The sequence below is a fragment of the Lepisma saccharinum genome, chromosome 21 (assembly GCF_977018435.1).
Source record: "Lepisma saccharinum chromosome 21, izLepSacc3.1, whole genome shotgun sequence".
Taxonomy (NCBI): Eukaryota; Metazoa; Arthropoda; class Insecta; order Zygentoma; family Lepismatidae; genus Lepisma; species Lepisma saccharinum.
The window spans coordinates 1,958,793-1,977,129 of NC_139249.1; the positions used below are offsets into that span (position 1 = coordinate 1,958,793).

General features: G+C 38.9%; 1 protein-coding gene across 1 annotated transcript in view; it reads right to left on the reverse strand.

The window, feature by feature from the left end:
* LOC146004296 (uncharacterized) overlaps positions 1–18,337 on the reverse strand; it is a 953,900-nt gene that overhangs the window by 52,425 nt on the left and 883,138 nt on the right. Inside the window, exons 22-25 of the mRNA XM_083143016.1 lie at positions 10,954–11,052; positions 8,107–8,293; positions 5,526–5,773; positions 984–1,129 (exon numbers count right to left, since the gene is read on the reverse strand). Coding sequence (XP_082999142.1) covers positions 984–1,129; positions 5,526–5,773; positions 8,107–8,293; positions 10,954–11,052 — 680 coding nt within the window. The remainder of the gene's footprint in view (positions 1–983; positions 1,130–5,525; positions 5,774–8,106; positions 8,294–10,953; positions 11,053–18,337) is intronic.

Sequence of the window (18,337 nt, forward strand, 5' to 3'; positions counted from 1 at the left end):
GAATGTGATAATACATTATAAATCTGAATTGGCAGATTTCACCAAAAATCAAATAGACGACAATTGCTAAACCTCATAAGACAACATTAATTACAGCTGTGATCACATTTCATAAAGACAAAAATGTACACGTCATAAATAATTCCATTACAAAATCTTTACAATAGGTATACGAGTTATGAATTTACGTTCCTGTTAAATCCAAGAAGAAAAATGAAGAAAAAAGGAGTAAAGTTGAGTGCAGAGAAGTCTTGAGGAAAAAGCAGCTCAGAAGCAAGTAGTTTCCGCCGGCCTACAACATTTCATGTCGGCTGGAGGCCGAAAGAAACCCCTGCCCCTGGACCAACGTTCTTCAAGATGGCACCTGATATAAGAATTCTTTGCCATTATTTTACCATTAAATTTATGGAAAACTTTAAAAATTATAAAATCCTTACCGAAAAACATTATATGTGTCCCACAAGTAGCTATGGTGACGATACTCATTTTAACAACTTATATTATGAATACAGACACTAACATCTAGTTTTATAAGCACACTTTCAATTTACTTTCTGAAAGTTTCATAATATTTATACTACTCTAAGCATGCACATATTGCAATACATAAACCCATAATGTTTAATATAGCTTAGTTAACGATATATTTTGGCCCCACTAAACAATGCACAAAACCTCTTAATCTAGCTTTCATCACCTGTCAAGTATAATGCATGTTTTTGGGTCACACTTTATCGTTTCATTAATACAGCAATTATTCTCATTACAGCTAGTTAGCAAAAAGAGTTACATTTATACAATGATAATATGAAAGAAAGAAATTCTTGTATCTAATGCATGCCTACACACTTTGACACAAAAATTCAACAAACAAGCACATCTTCAACATATAAATATACAATTTCACATGGAGATACACATACAAGAACATTATGTTTGATATAGTTCCATCTTGTTCAAAAAGTAATGCAAAACATACTCACTTGAGACCAGCTACAATTTCCATTGCCCCGTTAAAGTTTCCACAATTCCAGCACGAGAGAGCGACACGCAAAATGCATGAAAGCACAGCTTTTCGATCCTCATGGGTAGGTTGCGTTACTATCACATGCGTAACCCACGAACTAACCTGCAAGAATATAGAGTTTCTATATAAGCTGTGTGTTACTAATGCCACATAATTAATTTTAATATAAAGATATATTTCTTGTCTACTAGGTCATTGTTTACAAACATGTAAATATAAACAAGGAAATATTTTTGGGATATGAGCCAGGTCAATTCTGCATATATTTCTGAGCTTTTAGGAGCTAACGTCACCCTAGTATAGTACTTCAATCGCTGAAGATAAGCGTGGGGTTAACTGTTGAATGCTCGGAGATATATCCACAACGGACCTGGCTGATATCCTGAGAGAATCCATTAATCATTCGCTGTCAGGTAAGCTTCAAGAATTATGTACATAAAATTATTCCTTAAAACAATGGAAACTGACTGCAAATTCAGGCACAATGCACACACAATTCACAAATATCCAACTATGTCATGTGATGTTTGTGCATCTCTTTACACTGACAAGGCCATTGTCTGTTTCCTGGCTCTGTGGTGGTACATTACAAATTATGAACTTGCAAAAAAAAAATCAGTACTAAATATTACAGGTAAGGTAAAGTTTCCTGTGTATATATCACCGTGCCATGAAGGCACATTTAGATGTGGTGTCGATTTTGCCCATTTTTGGAGGTGATGTGATCAGCATCATACTCTGGCTGCCTTTGCCCTCCCTCCCAGGTACCCATTGATTTGAGGCTGGGTGAGCCCCAGAGCCACTTTATGTGCAGGCAAGGCTGGAAAAATTCCAACCTTAGATCACCCATCCTGGAAATCGAACCTGGGTCTCCTGCATGGCAGTCAGACCCCTACAGACTAGATCATCACCATAGCAAATTCTCATTGCAGCCATTTTCTGTACATTTTTTTCTTGAATTATTAAATAAAAACACAAGTTTTATGTATGGTTTAAAAGGTTCCTTTCTAAAACAGACGTTTCTAGTCCATTGTCGGGTTCTTAAGGGTTATCCAATGAGATCACATTAAAAAGGTAAAAAAATAATAATTATAAAAATTATTAAAAAGGTAAAAATCAAATTATTGCAGAGTGCCTTATGTTTATTGGCTGTCAGTACCCACCCCCTGCAGCAAGACAGCTGATGACCATGAGGCACTCTGCAATAATTTGATTTTTACCTTTTTAATCATTTTTAAAATATTTTTTTTTTACCATTTAATGTGATTTTATTGGATAACACTGAAGAAGAACCTGGAAACGGATTCAAAATCTTGGTTTTATAAAATAACATTTTAAACCACATGTAAAGAAAACTTATATTTTTCAATAATTTTTAATAATTTGCAAGCTGTGGTTATGCGAGCCTTCAAGAAAATATTTGAATTTTCTTGAATATTTCCTTGCTATAGATTGCTCATTTCTGGGAAAAGAAATTGACAAGCAACTACCAGGCCGTCCCAGAAGTCCTGCACCATCAGCACACTGAGCTCCACAAGATGAAGTTTGCGAGGGTAGGTGGTGCCACTGGTGAAAGGCTGTTGGGAGGCACAGAGGACAGGATTGTTGGATGAAGTGAAGGCACGCACTGCATGTGTAATGAGTGTTCCCGTGAAGTTAAAGTGGGCACGATGAGTGAGGACCAAATTGCACTTTTTGTGCAGTGCTACATTTTTTATGGAAAAAAGGACCAACAGCAAAAGCGGCAGCGGAGGAATTTTGTCATGTGGAGAACGAAGAAGTGGTGCATCGATCGACATCTTCCCGTTGGTTTAAAAAATTCGCTTCAGGTGATCTACGCCTTGCGGACAAGCCCTGCATGGGACGACCTCCGATAGACTTTAACAAGTCTCTGCAGGATGCTGTGAATGCTACATCACAATCCAGCACACGTGGGTTAGCAAGAGTGGTTGGAGCATCCAAATCGACAGTAAACCTTCGCTTGCATGACATGGATTACACCAATAAACAGCCCCAACAAAGTCCGTAAGAGCTGACAGAGGTGCAGGCCCATCGCAGAGTTGCAATTTGCCAGACATTGCTACAAAACCTGCATGATCTTAGTTTTTGGAGGAGAATTGTGACAAAAGACGAGAAGTGAGTGTTTCTGAAAAACCCCGATACACGTAAACAGTGGGTGAAGAGAGGACAGGAGGCCATCACCCATGTGAAACAGGATAGATTTGGGAAAAAGCTCATGCTGAGTGTGTGGTGGAATATTGACGGGATTGTCCATTCTGACTTTGTTCCAGAAGGTCGTGCTGTAACAGGTGAACTGTATTCTGAGCAATTTCGCCGGGTGTATGCCATTCTGAATGAGAGATACCCGGCATTAACGAGGAGGAAGAGGTTACTGCAGCAAATTGAAAATGCTCCGAGTCACCGGTCTCGAAGAGTGGCCAACACCCTGGCTGAGCTTGACGCGTTTGAGTTGTTACTTCATCCCACCTATAGTCCGGATGTTGCACCATCGGGTTACGGTTTGTCTCGCTCTCTCTCACATTTCCTGTGTGGTCGGCAGTTCAATGCATATGATGAGGTAAATTCTGCCTGTTGCGAGTTTTTCAGTTCTAAACCTGCCATCTGGTATCGCCATCAGATTGAACTGTTGTTGTAGAGATGGGTGAAGGTAATCAAACATGGAGGTCCATACTTTGCTGATTAAAGTCTGTCTTTATTTCTGATATTGTGTGTTTCATTTTCCCCCTTGTATGGTGCAGGACTTCTGGGACAGCCTGGTATTACAACCATTATCTTTGTGGCTTTCCAGTATGAACAGTTTATTGCATAAGAATATCAGAAAATGTGCATACTTCTATACAACAAATTTTTGTAAAAGGTTTCTATCAGTTACTTTTTCAAATAATGGAAACTGTAACTCTCAGTTATAATTTTCAGTAACAAGTAATGACATTAACAATTACTTTTCTGTACTTTTCAACATTATTGAATAAAGTTATGATTTTGATATGAAAATAGAAATAAAATGTTAATCCTCACCTACATGCAATTGTTATGAACAAATGTTTGTGTAACATATTGATTTTCTTACTTAAATATTTTTATATTCAAACTACAATGTTCATTGTAATTTACTGAAAACTATGTTAATTTTTAGATGATCATCAATAAGAAATGACAGCCCACTTGCAATTCATGTATTGAAACACAGCCTACAAGTTATATCTTATCTAGAATAATGTAATTGTAGAAGTAACATAGTCATAGGTGCCAACTTTAGGGGGCAAGGCACTTTCTGTCCCTCAAATTCACATAGAGGGACAGAAATATACAGGGTGATCTGTTTGGGATGTCAGAAAAGTAAAGTGTTATACACACAAGGTTAATGAACATATCTCTTAACAGTTTGCTGTATTCTAAGCAGTAAGGTCGTAATTTTCGAGTGAGCGGAGGTTTGCAGACTTCAACCATGTGTCGGTGCTAGTGTGCATGCATGAGAGACAAAATGGTGGTCATGCCACAACAGTGTGCTCAGTGCGTCGTATGGTATGCAAAATTGGGATACTAGACACAATTATCTTTCAACAGGACAGTGCTCCGCCACATTGGGCTCTCATAGTGCGGGATCGCTGGAGTGGCCGTGGTGGACCTATACCATGGCCTGCGAATAGCCCGGACTTAATGCCTCCAGATTTTTTTGTGTGGGGGTACGTCAAGTCATTGGTGTATGCACTAAAACCACAGACTGAAGCCAACCTGCGATTGCAGATGAGAGCAGCTTTTCAACAGATCACTGCAGAAATGCTGCACACCACATGGCGCATCATGTGTGCGTGGTATGAACAAGGGCGGATTAAGGTGGGTCCTATTGATGCTGCAGCATTAGGCCCATTCCTAAAATAGGCCCAGATAAAAACAGACTAGAATTTTCCGAAAGCTGAACAGTCTTCTTATGCTATATTAACCTGAAAATAAATCTTAGAATGATTTGGAACCGCAATTTCAGATACCTAGACACAGCATTACTTATTATAGTTACTATTATTCTTTGCGCTGTGATGTAACTATAACATCGTCGTGTTTATTGTTCACAAAAGATTTCAAGCATCAGGCCCAATTTAGTCTTAATCCGGCCCTGGGTATGAACAGTGCTGTGTCCGCAATGGAGGGGCCTGTTAAGTGCTAATGTGCTGGGATACAAAAACTGCCATTAACAGGCAATAAATTTGAATGGTTTCCACTTTACTTTCATGACATCCCAAACAGATCACATTTAAAAATATTGTTTATACCAAACTTGCCTTCCTGAAAATAATATTTTAAGTTGGTGCCTTTGCTTAGTTATTTTTAACTATAACTGAGCTGTTTTCCAAAGACTGGTTTTCACATAATAAACTTCTCCATTACTTAGGATCCAGTATGAATAACTTACTGACTAAAAGGTGTTCCATGCATATATAAATATTAGTACCTTTATAGAAACTCTATCGTGTATTACCTCATTAAATCGTTTGATAAGGCTCCTTACTGATGGCTTGGTTACAGGTCCTGGATCAGCTTGCGGTTCTCCTCCAAGATCTAGAGTCACCTGTCGAAGGTAGTCAATAGGTGGGACTTTATAGAAGAGTTCATACTCGGTGTTGCCTAGCCTGAGAGCAACTTCTTCCGGAAAGTGGAGGATTTTCTGTAAAGCTTCAAGTTCTTCTGAATACGCTACTTGCATTGTGAGTGCTCGTTTAACCAGTTCTGAAATGTAAAGGGAAAGGAAACATTAAATGTAAAGCATGTAGTGAAATAAGAGGAAACAATGAACATAGGCCTGTGCCATTTTAAGGCTCTGCCCAAAAGGTACAAAGTACATACTTGGAGTATGGTCTTGGCAGAAGTGACGTCACCTAGTACAGTTCGAAAGCGTCAAGCAGTGGCTTAGCAAGGGGTGGGCAAAGTGGGCAACCGCCCGGGGCCTCATGTCCCATGAGGTTGATACGAAAAATGTAATAAATAGAAGTGGGTAATAAAATTGAAACATTCTATTCTTATCTGTCTTTAAATTCTAGTTAAACGTTATAACTTGAATGACTACATCAAATCAAGGGCCATCACATATAGGCAAGCAGGCCATAAGACTAAGGGGGCCCGAAAAATTACAACTTATCATCTCATTTCCCCATTTGTCCTTTTATTGAATAAATAGCACTTTGTCTTGAATCTTATTCCTTCTGTTGACCTTGAATTCCCAATTTTAATAAGTTAACAATAAAGCACATCCAAATGCGGATCCGAAAATGAGGTACAAAGAAGATTCAAAATGCGGTTGAATTGATGGATATAGGTTATTTAACGTCACTTTTCTTACACTTTTGGCTAATTGTGGCGATGAGGATGAGTGATGATATGATGAAATTGATAAAGTTACACTCACAAAGAACACCAATGCCCAGCCCGGGATTCAAACCTGCAACCCGGTGCTCTGCTAACCACTCTGTCACTGTAATTGGCGAAATGCTGTTGGAGTATTAATTGCTGTAAACAATTGATAAATTGCTGACGTAACCCTGAAAATTTTGTATTGATTCATATTGAGATGTGAAGTGTAAAGAAAGGATGGGTGCCTCTGCATTCTAATATCGTCCAGGGCCTCGCGATATGTTGCTACGCCACTGGCGTCAAGTTCACGAGGTATAAAGACCACAGTGCAGAGCACGCCAAGGTTGCATGCTGGGTCACATAACAAGTAGACTTGTTGTTCATTTGTTTGAAATTGCGGAGGTAGGAAGCCAGCAAGTTGTTGTTGTTGTTGTTCTTCTAATGTGTGGAAATGTATGTATAAGTACATTTGCAAATGCTGTGTGATTTCTGAGGTGAAAAACAAGTGTTTTAAACATGGAAAACCAATATGTCTTTGGTTATATCTACTGATCATATTTGGGGCTGCACTCGAAGTGCAGTTCGAAAGATTTTCACTTCCAGTCCACGACTTCAAGACTACACTGCGAGACCATTCTCGAAGTATGCTCGCTTCAAGTACGGTCTTGCACCTTTCGGACATGGCCTAAGTAACAAAGGTACTGATTCAAGCATAGGCATTACTAGAAAGTATGGGGTGGGGTATACATAATAATTATTCTTGTTATTATAATTATTATTATATCCTTGAGGGACTCCTCTACTTGAAACACCAGATGAGCGAATTGAAGTTTTTACAAATTTTTGCACATCTCGTTGAAGAAATATCTTTGAAACTTAATGGTAAATTTTATTCATAAAGTTTACGACTCATTTTTTAAATTAATTGTACCTGAAAAATAAATGGACTCTATCCTGGGAATCTTGGGAGCAAGTGAACGAAAACAAGTCTCTGCGCAAGTAGTGGCTCGACCAATGAATGTGTGAGGAGGAGGTGAGTGCATGAAGAAGAGAATGCAGCTGCAGCTACCAGCTGTGAGCAGTGTCAACTGCTTCGCTGTTCTCTCCACCCACTCGCTTTTCTACCGTTATGCATGGCCTTGCTCCACACATCCCCTGAGACAGAGTACAGGACCTACAGGTGGATTTGCTACATTTTATGATTCTGAGACTTCAGGCAATCTGGATAGAAAATATTTCAGTTTCGTCTTTATTTCATGAAGAACTGTTAGATTTCATGATTAAGATTCTATTATTGTTTGTTAAAAGGAGAAGGATGATAAGCTAGAGTCATTTGTAATAATTATGTGTCGAGTTACTGTTGGAATGTGGACAAACGTGGTTATGCATTCACCACAAAACACCTTCTGTTTGTGTACATACATGAACATTCTGTATTGGACCAATTTAATCCATACTGTATTATTCATGTAGAAAGTACAAATGAACAATTTTAGTAATTCATATTACAAATGAACAGTCATGAACATTAATAACAAAAATATTATCCTCCAAGTGAAACAACATTGTATCTCTTCATCCGATGTGTTCCTATGTCTACCCAATAAATCCAAACGTTGACAAACAACTAAAGGTACAATGATTTCCCACCAAATAGAAATATATTATTATTATTATTATTTTCACATGGATGTAGAGATGTGTTATATTACCTTGTTCAGGAACTCTTCGTACAAGAGCATGTTCCTCAAGAAACTGGGAATCCAGTTCCTGCAACAGCTCCCAGAGTACCAAACCCACGTCGCGTAAAGTTCCAGCCGTAGGAACGATAAGCGACCAGCGAGTTCCTCGGAATTCAAGCTGTAGTCGGTCGTGAGACCTGCCACCTCCCATTCGCCACTGTAACAAGGAAACAGAAAATTAGCAAACAGAAGACTAAATATATGCATCTAAAACAAGTGTTAAATAATAATCAAAAACTTAATCATTGTTAACAACTAAAGTTCAAATCACCAACCCTGAGACCTTCTGTAAACAAAACCACGTGCATGCAGAAAGCATTGCAAACTCATAGAAGTAAAATAATCCACACGAAAATCCAGCGTTGTTATAGGATTCATTACGTAAGGTAAAACAACGGCCAATTTGTAGTAAGGGATACGCTGCCGCAAATGATGTCTCACTTTAAACCCAATGCTCTTTCTTTTGTACTTATTGCTTTACCTTTATGGTTAACTCTTTGCACCAGTAATCATTTCCCATAAATTTGGCTTCTTTCTTGCATGTGAATTGAATATATTTTACTTGCATTTTTTTAGACAAAATTATATAACATTGTTGAAATTTGTGTGTAGATTTTATGTAAATTGCATCTTATGTCAATAAAATATATAATGGGCATAAACAGCCATATGCAATGCTGTAAGTCCAATAAATATATTGATAATGATGATCAAAACAAGACAAAGAAAGTTGGTAAATTTATTGCCATTGGAAACTTTGACAAGCATTCTAATAACGATTTTTGTTCCGCCAAATATAGTGCACATCGTAAAATAACTTGGTGACATGGCAAGGCAAGATAAGTGTGAACATTTTGTAGGAATATGCATTGTAACTTTCAATGAGCTTAGAGATTTGTGTACATAATGATATTTTATAACATTGGTTATTTTCTAAAAATAATCATGTGAACAGCAAGGAAGTAGTGCCACTTTCAACATGGCAACTTCTATGCGTGCGGGAAGGTCTCCGTGTTCTCCGAGCTTGTTTTCAAAGCACCAGCAAGGACAGCCTTTGAAAAGGGGCGAGAAACAGATTCTACTCAATATTTATGTAACGTTCTGTCAGTAGTATCCTGAGAAACCAGTAAAAGAAGTGGTTAAGTTGGTATCCCAGTCCAGTGGTATGTCAGTGTCTGCAGTTTTAAGGGTTATGAAAAAGAGAATGACCGGGAAAGTAACAATGTATGCGGCTGCATATTCGTCTGATGTTTTGAGAGCGGGTTCTCACATTCAGAGGCTCTTATATAAAATGAATAGGTGCGGCGAACTATGAGAGTAACAGCAGATGATTGCAGTCATGAATCAGCTGACGCGGAGTGATACATCGAATCGGTGAGACGGTTTGTTTACAGAAGGTCTCAGGGTTGGTGATTTACACTTTAGTTCAATTTTTTACCCAATATTTGCGAGCAAGAGTAACAAATTAAAATTATACTTAAGGAAAAATTAGAAACAGATATAATGCAGGTTAGTATGTGTTATTAGTCATGGGAGTATTTATCTCTGTCAGGATGACTGTCACCATAACCACTGACGTAACTCGTTCGGTAGGTTGATGAAAGGGCAATCATGAACTCCTGCCTACAGATCATTTTACTGCTTTTTAGTTCTCAAAGCACGAAAACCATTGCTTGTGAACATTGCATGCATGAACAACCCTGTATGTTTTCAGAGGTAAATTAAAATATCTGCTATTGTGGGACAATGTCAGTCATGGAACACAGCATACTAAAGGTATAAAGTCACTACGTGAAAGTGTATTTTTTTAATCATTATCTATTGTATCAGTATTTAAACAGTTTGTGAATTAAGTTAATTTTGTGTATTCCTTACAGGTACATATGTGCATGTATTATTTCATACGTAGCTTACTGCTCTAGGTATAAGCAGGTTTTTACGAGTGCCTAGAGACAGCAACTTGGAAGATATATGCTAACAGCACTAAACCTGACCTGCCTAACCTACTCACGCATGAATCTAATACCATAAACAAACCTTAAATTGCCTAACCTAGTAAGATGATTATTCCTGCCATTTGATGCACACGTGAGTAGGTTAGGCACGTATCAGGTTTGGTACTGTTAGCATATGCCTCCAAGCTGTTATAGCTGTCGCTAGTCGCTCGTAGTTTATATGTGTAATATTGCATTTTCAGAGCAGTCCCAGGCTGAACCTCGCCCACGTCATAAAGGAATTTATTTTTATTATTATTTCATTATTAAATTTGTGGGTGGGACTCGTATCAAGACGTCTTGCATCAGTTCAGAACTTACACCAAAACCGATAGGAATGTTGAGGCTGCAAATAAAAATTTTTACCTACACGCCAGAGCCTCGTTATCAGTATTCGACGTTGCAGCTTCCCGAAGAATAAAAGACCGATATTTCAATTTTATTAACAATCGTGATAATGATGTCCCTTCTTATTTTAAGTAAGTTTTCGTCGTTAGGATAATCGTTACGATGATGATTTATGATTAGAGTAAATTGCTGAAGATACACCAATCTTCTATGGTAAGTTCGTGATTCGACCACTCAACCTGCTAGGTAGTCGAGGCGGTTCGCGCTCTCATGATTGGTGTATCCCGGAGAAATAAACAAATGCGAGATTTTAATCTTGACTAAAAAATGTAAAAACTTCTGCAATGACCATTGTCTACGTAAGCTTGCTGGGTTTATGATTATCCACCTGATGGAAATAAGCCTCTTCCCTATTGTTTGGCAGAGAAAGGAAACGACCTCGGCAAGTGACGTAATTGGGAATCACGTGACCTACCTGCACCAATTCCGCTGTGCTCTGTGACTTGGCTAGGATTTTCGTTTTGTTGTCCAACAAGACGATCTTCTCCGGACCCAACCCTAGGAGTCTTGCTGCCTGCAACGAGAGAAAATGAACACAATTAATTAAATGTTGAATTAATACATGTCGTAGTTTTATTTTTATGTTTTACCTGCATGCGAAGATTAAGGGGGATAGTGGGGGGATGATAGCCACCTCTTGAGACTTCCGAAAAAATAATAATTCGTCAATTATCATGGAGTAAATGATGATTACCCAGCCAAAGACGACGTTCAGGGAGGGAGCTGGGGGTAGGGGCCCACTCCGAAACTTCCGCGTAGCCTTCAAAATTTTCCGTGGCTTAGAGGACAATTTAATATTATAAGAACCCTCCAAATTATTTATTCGTTTGAAAATTTTGCATGAAACTAGATAAAAAAGTAAAGTGCTCCCCTGTGCTTTACACCACTCCATGAAGGCGTATAGAGGGTCTGCACTGTGCAGTTAGGGCCCCACCCGAAGCTGGGGGTGATGTGATCAGCACCACGCCCCTGGCCGCCTTTATCCCCCAGAGTTTCCTCCAAGTACACACTTTATACGACGCTGGGTGGGCGCCGGAGCCGATTCAACAGGATCGAACCAGGGTCTCTAGCATGGTAGTCAGACGCCCTAAGGACTGAGCTACTGCGGCTTCTCACAATCGTTTTAATTTGTTCAGCTATTATATTTCTAGGGACGATATATATTATTGTGTTTATTTGTATATGTATATCCAAACATCAAGGGCGGCCGCAGAGGAGGGCCAGGGAGGCGCTTGCCTCCCTGGGAGGAAGTTTAAGGAAAGGAGGGTGGGTGTGCTTATATGGATCAACAACATGGAGAAAATGCACTGGGCGGGGATGCCTATGCAAATTATCCCAGTGGGGGATGCTTTATGAGAATTTCCTTAACTGGGATGGCAATTTCATCCATGTTCCCACTACTTTGAGCAAAGCTTTCCCTCTCTCCACTCCCCACCCCCGAGGAAAAATCCTGCGAGAGCCCTTGCGAAACATATTTCTAGTTTTAAAGTAAAACTCTAAAGAAAAGTACATGAGATCTCCTGTAATGTAACCAAAAGTGGTTTCCTATGTTGATTTCTGGTTTTGAGTGTTTGAAGAAGCTCCTGGACAAAACTCATAAAGCATATTCTTTAAAACAAAACAAAGAAAAGGGGTATTCCATGGTATACGTGATATCTACATGATTTACGGGCCAGGTTTTCACCTGTGTGGAAATGTGTCCATAGCGTACTATAAAATGTAATATGTTTTCCGACAGAAAAATAAATGACAGTGGCAACCCTTGAAACGAAGTGCACTGCTGCATACATAACAGGAGAGAGAGTGCCGCTTTTCGATGATTCGTAGCGTCAAAACGAGCACACACACAAACACTTAGGCTCTGTCCGAAAGGTACAAAGTACAGACTTTAAGTATGGTCTTGACGGAAGTGACGTCACCTAATACAGTTCTAAAACGGCATGTGCAGAAGTACACAAGTGCACAGCTCGCAGCACAGATAGTTGCTGACTAGATCACGTGATTTATACACTAGTTGTTCATTTGTTTAAAATCACGGAGGTAGAAAGCCAGAAACGCAGGTTAAATATAAGTTATGGACCAGCAAGTTGTTGGTTAAAGTTCTTGTAATGTGTGGAAATGTATGTGTAAGAACAATTTAAAATATTATGTGATTGCTATGGTGAAAAACAAGGTTTTAAAACGCGGGGAAAACAACGTGTCCTCAGTTTTATCTACTGATCGTATTTGGCGCTGCAGTCGAAGTGCAATTCGAAAGACTTTCACGTCCAGTCCACGGCTTCAAGACCGCACTCCAAGATCATACTCGGAGGATGCTCGCTTCAAGTACGCTCTTGCACCTTTCGGACACGGCCTAAACTAAGAAAACGAAATCAAATAAGCAAGACAGGACCAGGGAATGTTTTAAATACATATTTGATAATAATGTAAACGTTCTTCATCAACTTTTCTTGGAGGCCATCTTTTACGTTTAACCCTGCATCCTCAAAAAATATTGACCACTGTTATTCAAGGATACCAGTATTTTCAATTTCCGACTTGCGTCGAGTTTGAAAGTGGCTGTACCGCTGAAGGATTAATGTAAGTTCGTTGAAGTAACGGTATAATTAACACGGACACAAAGCAGTCGGAAAGTGTAAACTAAGAAAAAATCCATATCTATTCTATATTAATTAATAATACAAATGATTTGTTCTAGTCAACCTCCGTGGCGGGGGATTTAGCACAGCGCGCTACGACGGCAGGGGTCTAGAGTTCGAATCTTGGCCTGCACATGGATGTTATCTGTGAGTGTCCCTTCATCAATTTCACCTTATCATCGCTCATCCTATCTTCGAGATTAGCCAAGGTGGTAGAGAAGAGAAGCACAATAAACCAAATCAATCATTTGTTCCAAATTTGATAACAATAATAATATTTAACAGGGTATCTCAAAAGTAATAGCGCAAACTGACACAGGTGAAAGTACACGATAATAGAAGCAAAAAAGTCTCAGTAAACATGTGTCTGCAAACGAGCCGTTTTCGAGATAATCGCGAATGTGTGATTACAAGCCGCCACTGACTTCATTGTTTGTAAACGTCGTCCTAGTTGGTAAAATGCTAATAATGTGTGCGAATGTTCTGTTTGATTGCAACGCCACCTCTCGGAAATGTTCTGTTTGATTACAACGCCACCTCTCGGAAATGTTCTGTATTGTAGACAAAGAGCAAACCTCGGACCGCACAAGGAGTAATGCACTCGGTGTTTACAAAATGCAATGAATGACGGCTTGTAGCCACACATTCGCACACATTATAACATTATGAGTCACAATGTATATATATATATATATATATATATATATATATATACTATGAATTATGTATATAATATTATTATTATTATAGATATAATATATAATAATTGATTTTGATTTTTAATCTTTTACATCGCTTTTCTATCACTCTATCCTTATCCATGCTATTTCTTAATTTAGCAATTATCAAAACGGAGGACGATTTAAATTCGTTCATTATTTTGACTTTTAATTATTAAGAAGACTGAATCAATGCTTATTACTACGAAAGAACACAAGAAGTACGTTTTACGTTAAATTAAAACCAATGAAACAAAGCCAAAGTGATTATGGTTGCCAAATATCTTAGCTATTGTAGAATGCTCTGCCAGGTTACTGAAATTTCCGGGGGGGGGGGGGGGCAATTCCTGTTTGTAAAGGTTACGACGAAGTGCACCTTATGATGAACGACTATATTTCTTTCTATGCCGAGCTGTACTTTAATGCAAAAAACTATTTCTTACTTTCCTGCGTGTAGTTATTGATAGTGGTGGCGATTAGGGGGGGACGATGGGAGGAACTGCCCCCACTTTTTACCACTTTTGCCCCCGCACTATACTAAACCTTATCTACGAGGGAAAGTAAACTGTCTTTGCTCCCCTCCCCCAGTTTTGGAACCAATCGTCGCCACTGGTTATTGATATGGGTAGGGTTTTAGTTTTCCCAGTAAATCCCGACGGGCAGTGCGCCATCTGGGAGGCCCAAAAAGACAGGTCAAGACAAGAAACAAAGTAATTGATTTGAATTATGTGTACTGGGAATCCGCCGCAAAAGAAAAAAATACAAATAAAAAAGTAATCCCAGAAGGAAATAAACGGACCGAATTCAGCAACAATGCGAACATTGTTGTCGAGACTAATTAAAAATCTGTTGTCCCAGATTAACGGGTTACTTCAATACATACGACTCTTTGTGTTTTCATGTACTGGTGGCTGGCTGCCCGTGCATCTAGTATCGACAATGCACACGAGAGAGCGAAGGAAATAAATGCCAAAAGCCAAACTTGGCAAAATCGCTCGACATAAAAGGGGAGAAATGGCCCTGGTTTTGTCCTGATCATTCGTTGTGCTTCGCTTAGGACGGTCATTTATGTTGCTTGCATTAACACGAAAAAACGAAAGCAAATTAAACTAGAATTTTCCCCCCCAAAAAAGAGAAGAACGTTCGTGATACAGAAAAAACCACAAATTAATTTTAAAACTAATTAAATTGGAACAAAGAATCGCTGACAGTTGAAAGGAAACGAGTAATTTTATTCGAAAAATGTTCACTAGATGGAGTCACTGAACATGCCGAGTGTCGTTCGAATGGGAAAGCGCTGTTGTGCAGATGCTCGTATGTGTATGTGCAAGGCACAAGTTGTAACCAACATATTGCAATATTCGTTTATCATGTCTTGCTCCAGTGATCCAAATTAGGAATGTGAACTACAGCAGTACGTTGTATCACTTGATTACATTTGAGCGGTTACATCTTAAAACTTTCAATCCAAATTCTAGTGTCTAAAGCCATCTTGAGTTTGTGGCAATGTGAGCACGCTAAGGTCCTAATAGTATCAGGGGTTTTTGAAGACCCCCGAAATGTCAAACTCCCATCTGCTGCATTTTGCAGACTGACGAGGCTCTGGCGTCTAGACACTGTGTCCCTTCACCAATTTCATCTTATCACCTTTCATCGCCATTAGTGTTGCCCACGAGACGAGCCTTTGGCCTGTCTCGTCTCGAAAATATTCGTTTGTCTCTTGACACATGGTCAATCTTCTCGTCTCGAATTTTTAAAAGCCTGTCCCGTAATCGCCATCTTCACGATTGGCCAAAAATGGCGGACAAGCGAAGTAAATTAAGACAAATGAATCAAGAAGACTTAGGTGGGCAGGCCATGTGGCACGAATGGGAGAGGAAAGAGGAGTTTAGAGGATTCTTGTTGGGAAACCTGATGGTAAGAGACCTGTAGGAAGGCCAAGACGAAGATGGAGGGACAACGTTGAGATAGACCTAAAGGAAATCGATAGGGATGGAAAAGAGTAGGCTACATAGATCTTGCTCAAGATAGGGACAGATGGAAGGCCTGTGTTGCTGCAGCCATGAACCTTCGGGTTTAAGAAGTCTAGAGAGTTAGTTAGTAGTTAGTTGAATCAGACAGCCTATGCATCATAATAACTAAAGCTTGGATTTTGCCTTAAATGTCTATTTTCCTCCTGTAAACAGATTCATAGACTTTCGGTAGACACAGAAGTAATTTTGAGGCTGCATCAAGCATTACATGTTCCCAATGATAGGCACAGGAAGAGATCAAGATTTCGAATATCCCATTAAAGTAACACGTGCAGGCCCGTAGCCAGAATATTATTTCGGAGGGAGGGGGCTCATCCCTTATCAGCACGGGCGTCGCCAGGAATATTTGTAGAGGGGGTCAGGTCACAGATAAAACTTCATTAGTACAAGTAATAATGACAATAATAATTATTGTTATTTTACAATAATAACTATTATAAGTTACAAAAATATACCAATTTCAGTCCAAATTTATTATCATTACATAAATGGAGAGACATTACTACTGGATCAACCGTATCAGTGAACATCTAACACAATTGTTGTCCATTATTTTTCTTATATTTTGTACAGTTAGTGTAATGAAAATCATAGTTATTGTTATTTGTCATTAACTTTTACACAATCGTTCAAGAAAAGGCTTTAACAGTTAGTGGTAAATTTTACTTATAAAGTTTATATTCTGTGACCTCTCACAAGAAAACTATAATTTTTGGAAGCAGTGGATCCATTTATTCTTTGGATTAAAATATAAAACCTGGTTCCTCTATTATACACTAAACCTTTTTCGATGTAATACAGTTTTTACTGCGGTTATAACTTTATTTCTGTTATTAACAATAAAAATAACATTTAAATTAGATATTTGTAGGATTTCGGGGGGGGCTTCAGTCCCCTTAGCCCCCCTGGCTACGTGCCTGAACACATGCCATGTCTTTCAGTCCACTAAACTCTCTTTTTGTATCTATTCTTTTCGATCAATCGACAGCTATCGAATGGTTTGATTGTTGAACATGAAAAGACCAAGGAAGAAACCATTAAATTCCTTATGTACAGTGGTATACAAACTGTACAGCGCTCCTCCGTGGGGAGGTGTCGAAGTTTCGCAGGGGAGGCGCGAGTACTTTCGAAAAAGCATCTCCTTTTTCTAAAAGTTCAAAATATGTACTACGCAATTGCTGAAAACTTCAATGATAGTGCCTTTGCACAGAAATTGGCATACCTTTCTGATATTTTTCGCAAACTGAATGTTCTGAATGTAGCTCTACAATGTAAAAAGAACGCTGCACCTATTAGACAAGGTGTCAGTCTTGAAAAGAACGTTGCTGCTTTGTAAGGTAAAGATTAAAGATGAAGTCATTGGTGATTGCTTTCGTACATTGAGCACTTTGTTAGAAGAAACAGGACTACATTAAAATGAAGAAATCCAAACATTGCTGTATGCCTGCTTTTAACATATATTATCTAGCTTTTCTTACCTCATGATCATCGATGAATGAAATGACCATAGGCGTAACTTAGAGGGGGCAAGCGAGGGAAACTTGCCCCAATATTTTCAGGTTTATTAAAATTTACACGTCAAGGGAGCAAAGTAATAAAGAGTAATATTTGTGATTTCGCTGACATCACAGTTATTTAAAATAATCCTGAACGCTATTTTTATTAGATGGTAGGTAAACTTTTCGATCCTCCCCCCCAAGTAAAAAAAAAACAGATTTGATTCTTTCCCCTCAAAATTTAGCCCCAAGTCTGATTCCGCCCCCTCAAAATTAGACCCCAAGTCTCATTCTGCCCCCTCAAAATTAGGCCCATGTTTGATTCTGCTCCCTCAAAGTTCAGCCCCAAGTCTGATTCAGTACCCTCAAAATTAGATCTCGTCTCATTCTGCCCTCTCAAATTTAGCCCAAAATCTAATTCTGAGCCCTCAAAATTAGCCCAAAATATGATTCAGAACCCTCAAAATTAGGCCCCAAGTCTAAATCTGCCCACTCAAAATTAGTTACGCCCATGGAAATGACATCAAGTTATAAACATTAAAAATTGTACACCGCTTGCATTAATTGATTGGGTGTTTTAAGTCCACTTTATGCACAGTAAGGCTAACCGGGACTGGATCTACAGCTTAAAGTGGGATCCGAACCACTATGTGCCTTCACCGGGTATCGAACCCGGGACTCCTTGATTACAAGACGATGACGCTACCACTGCGCCATCGGGGAGACTACAACGCCTGTCTTAATCACACACATTATATCTTCATTACTTGCATGTGTACCAACAGTAAATAAACATAATATGAAGTCACATCACATGCATTTATCCAGTATTATTGAGGGGAGGCGAGTTCAGATTTTGACAGCGGAGGGGAGTCACGACAGCTATACGTTTGAAAACCCCTGCCTTATAGT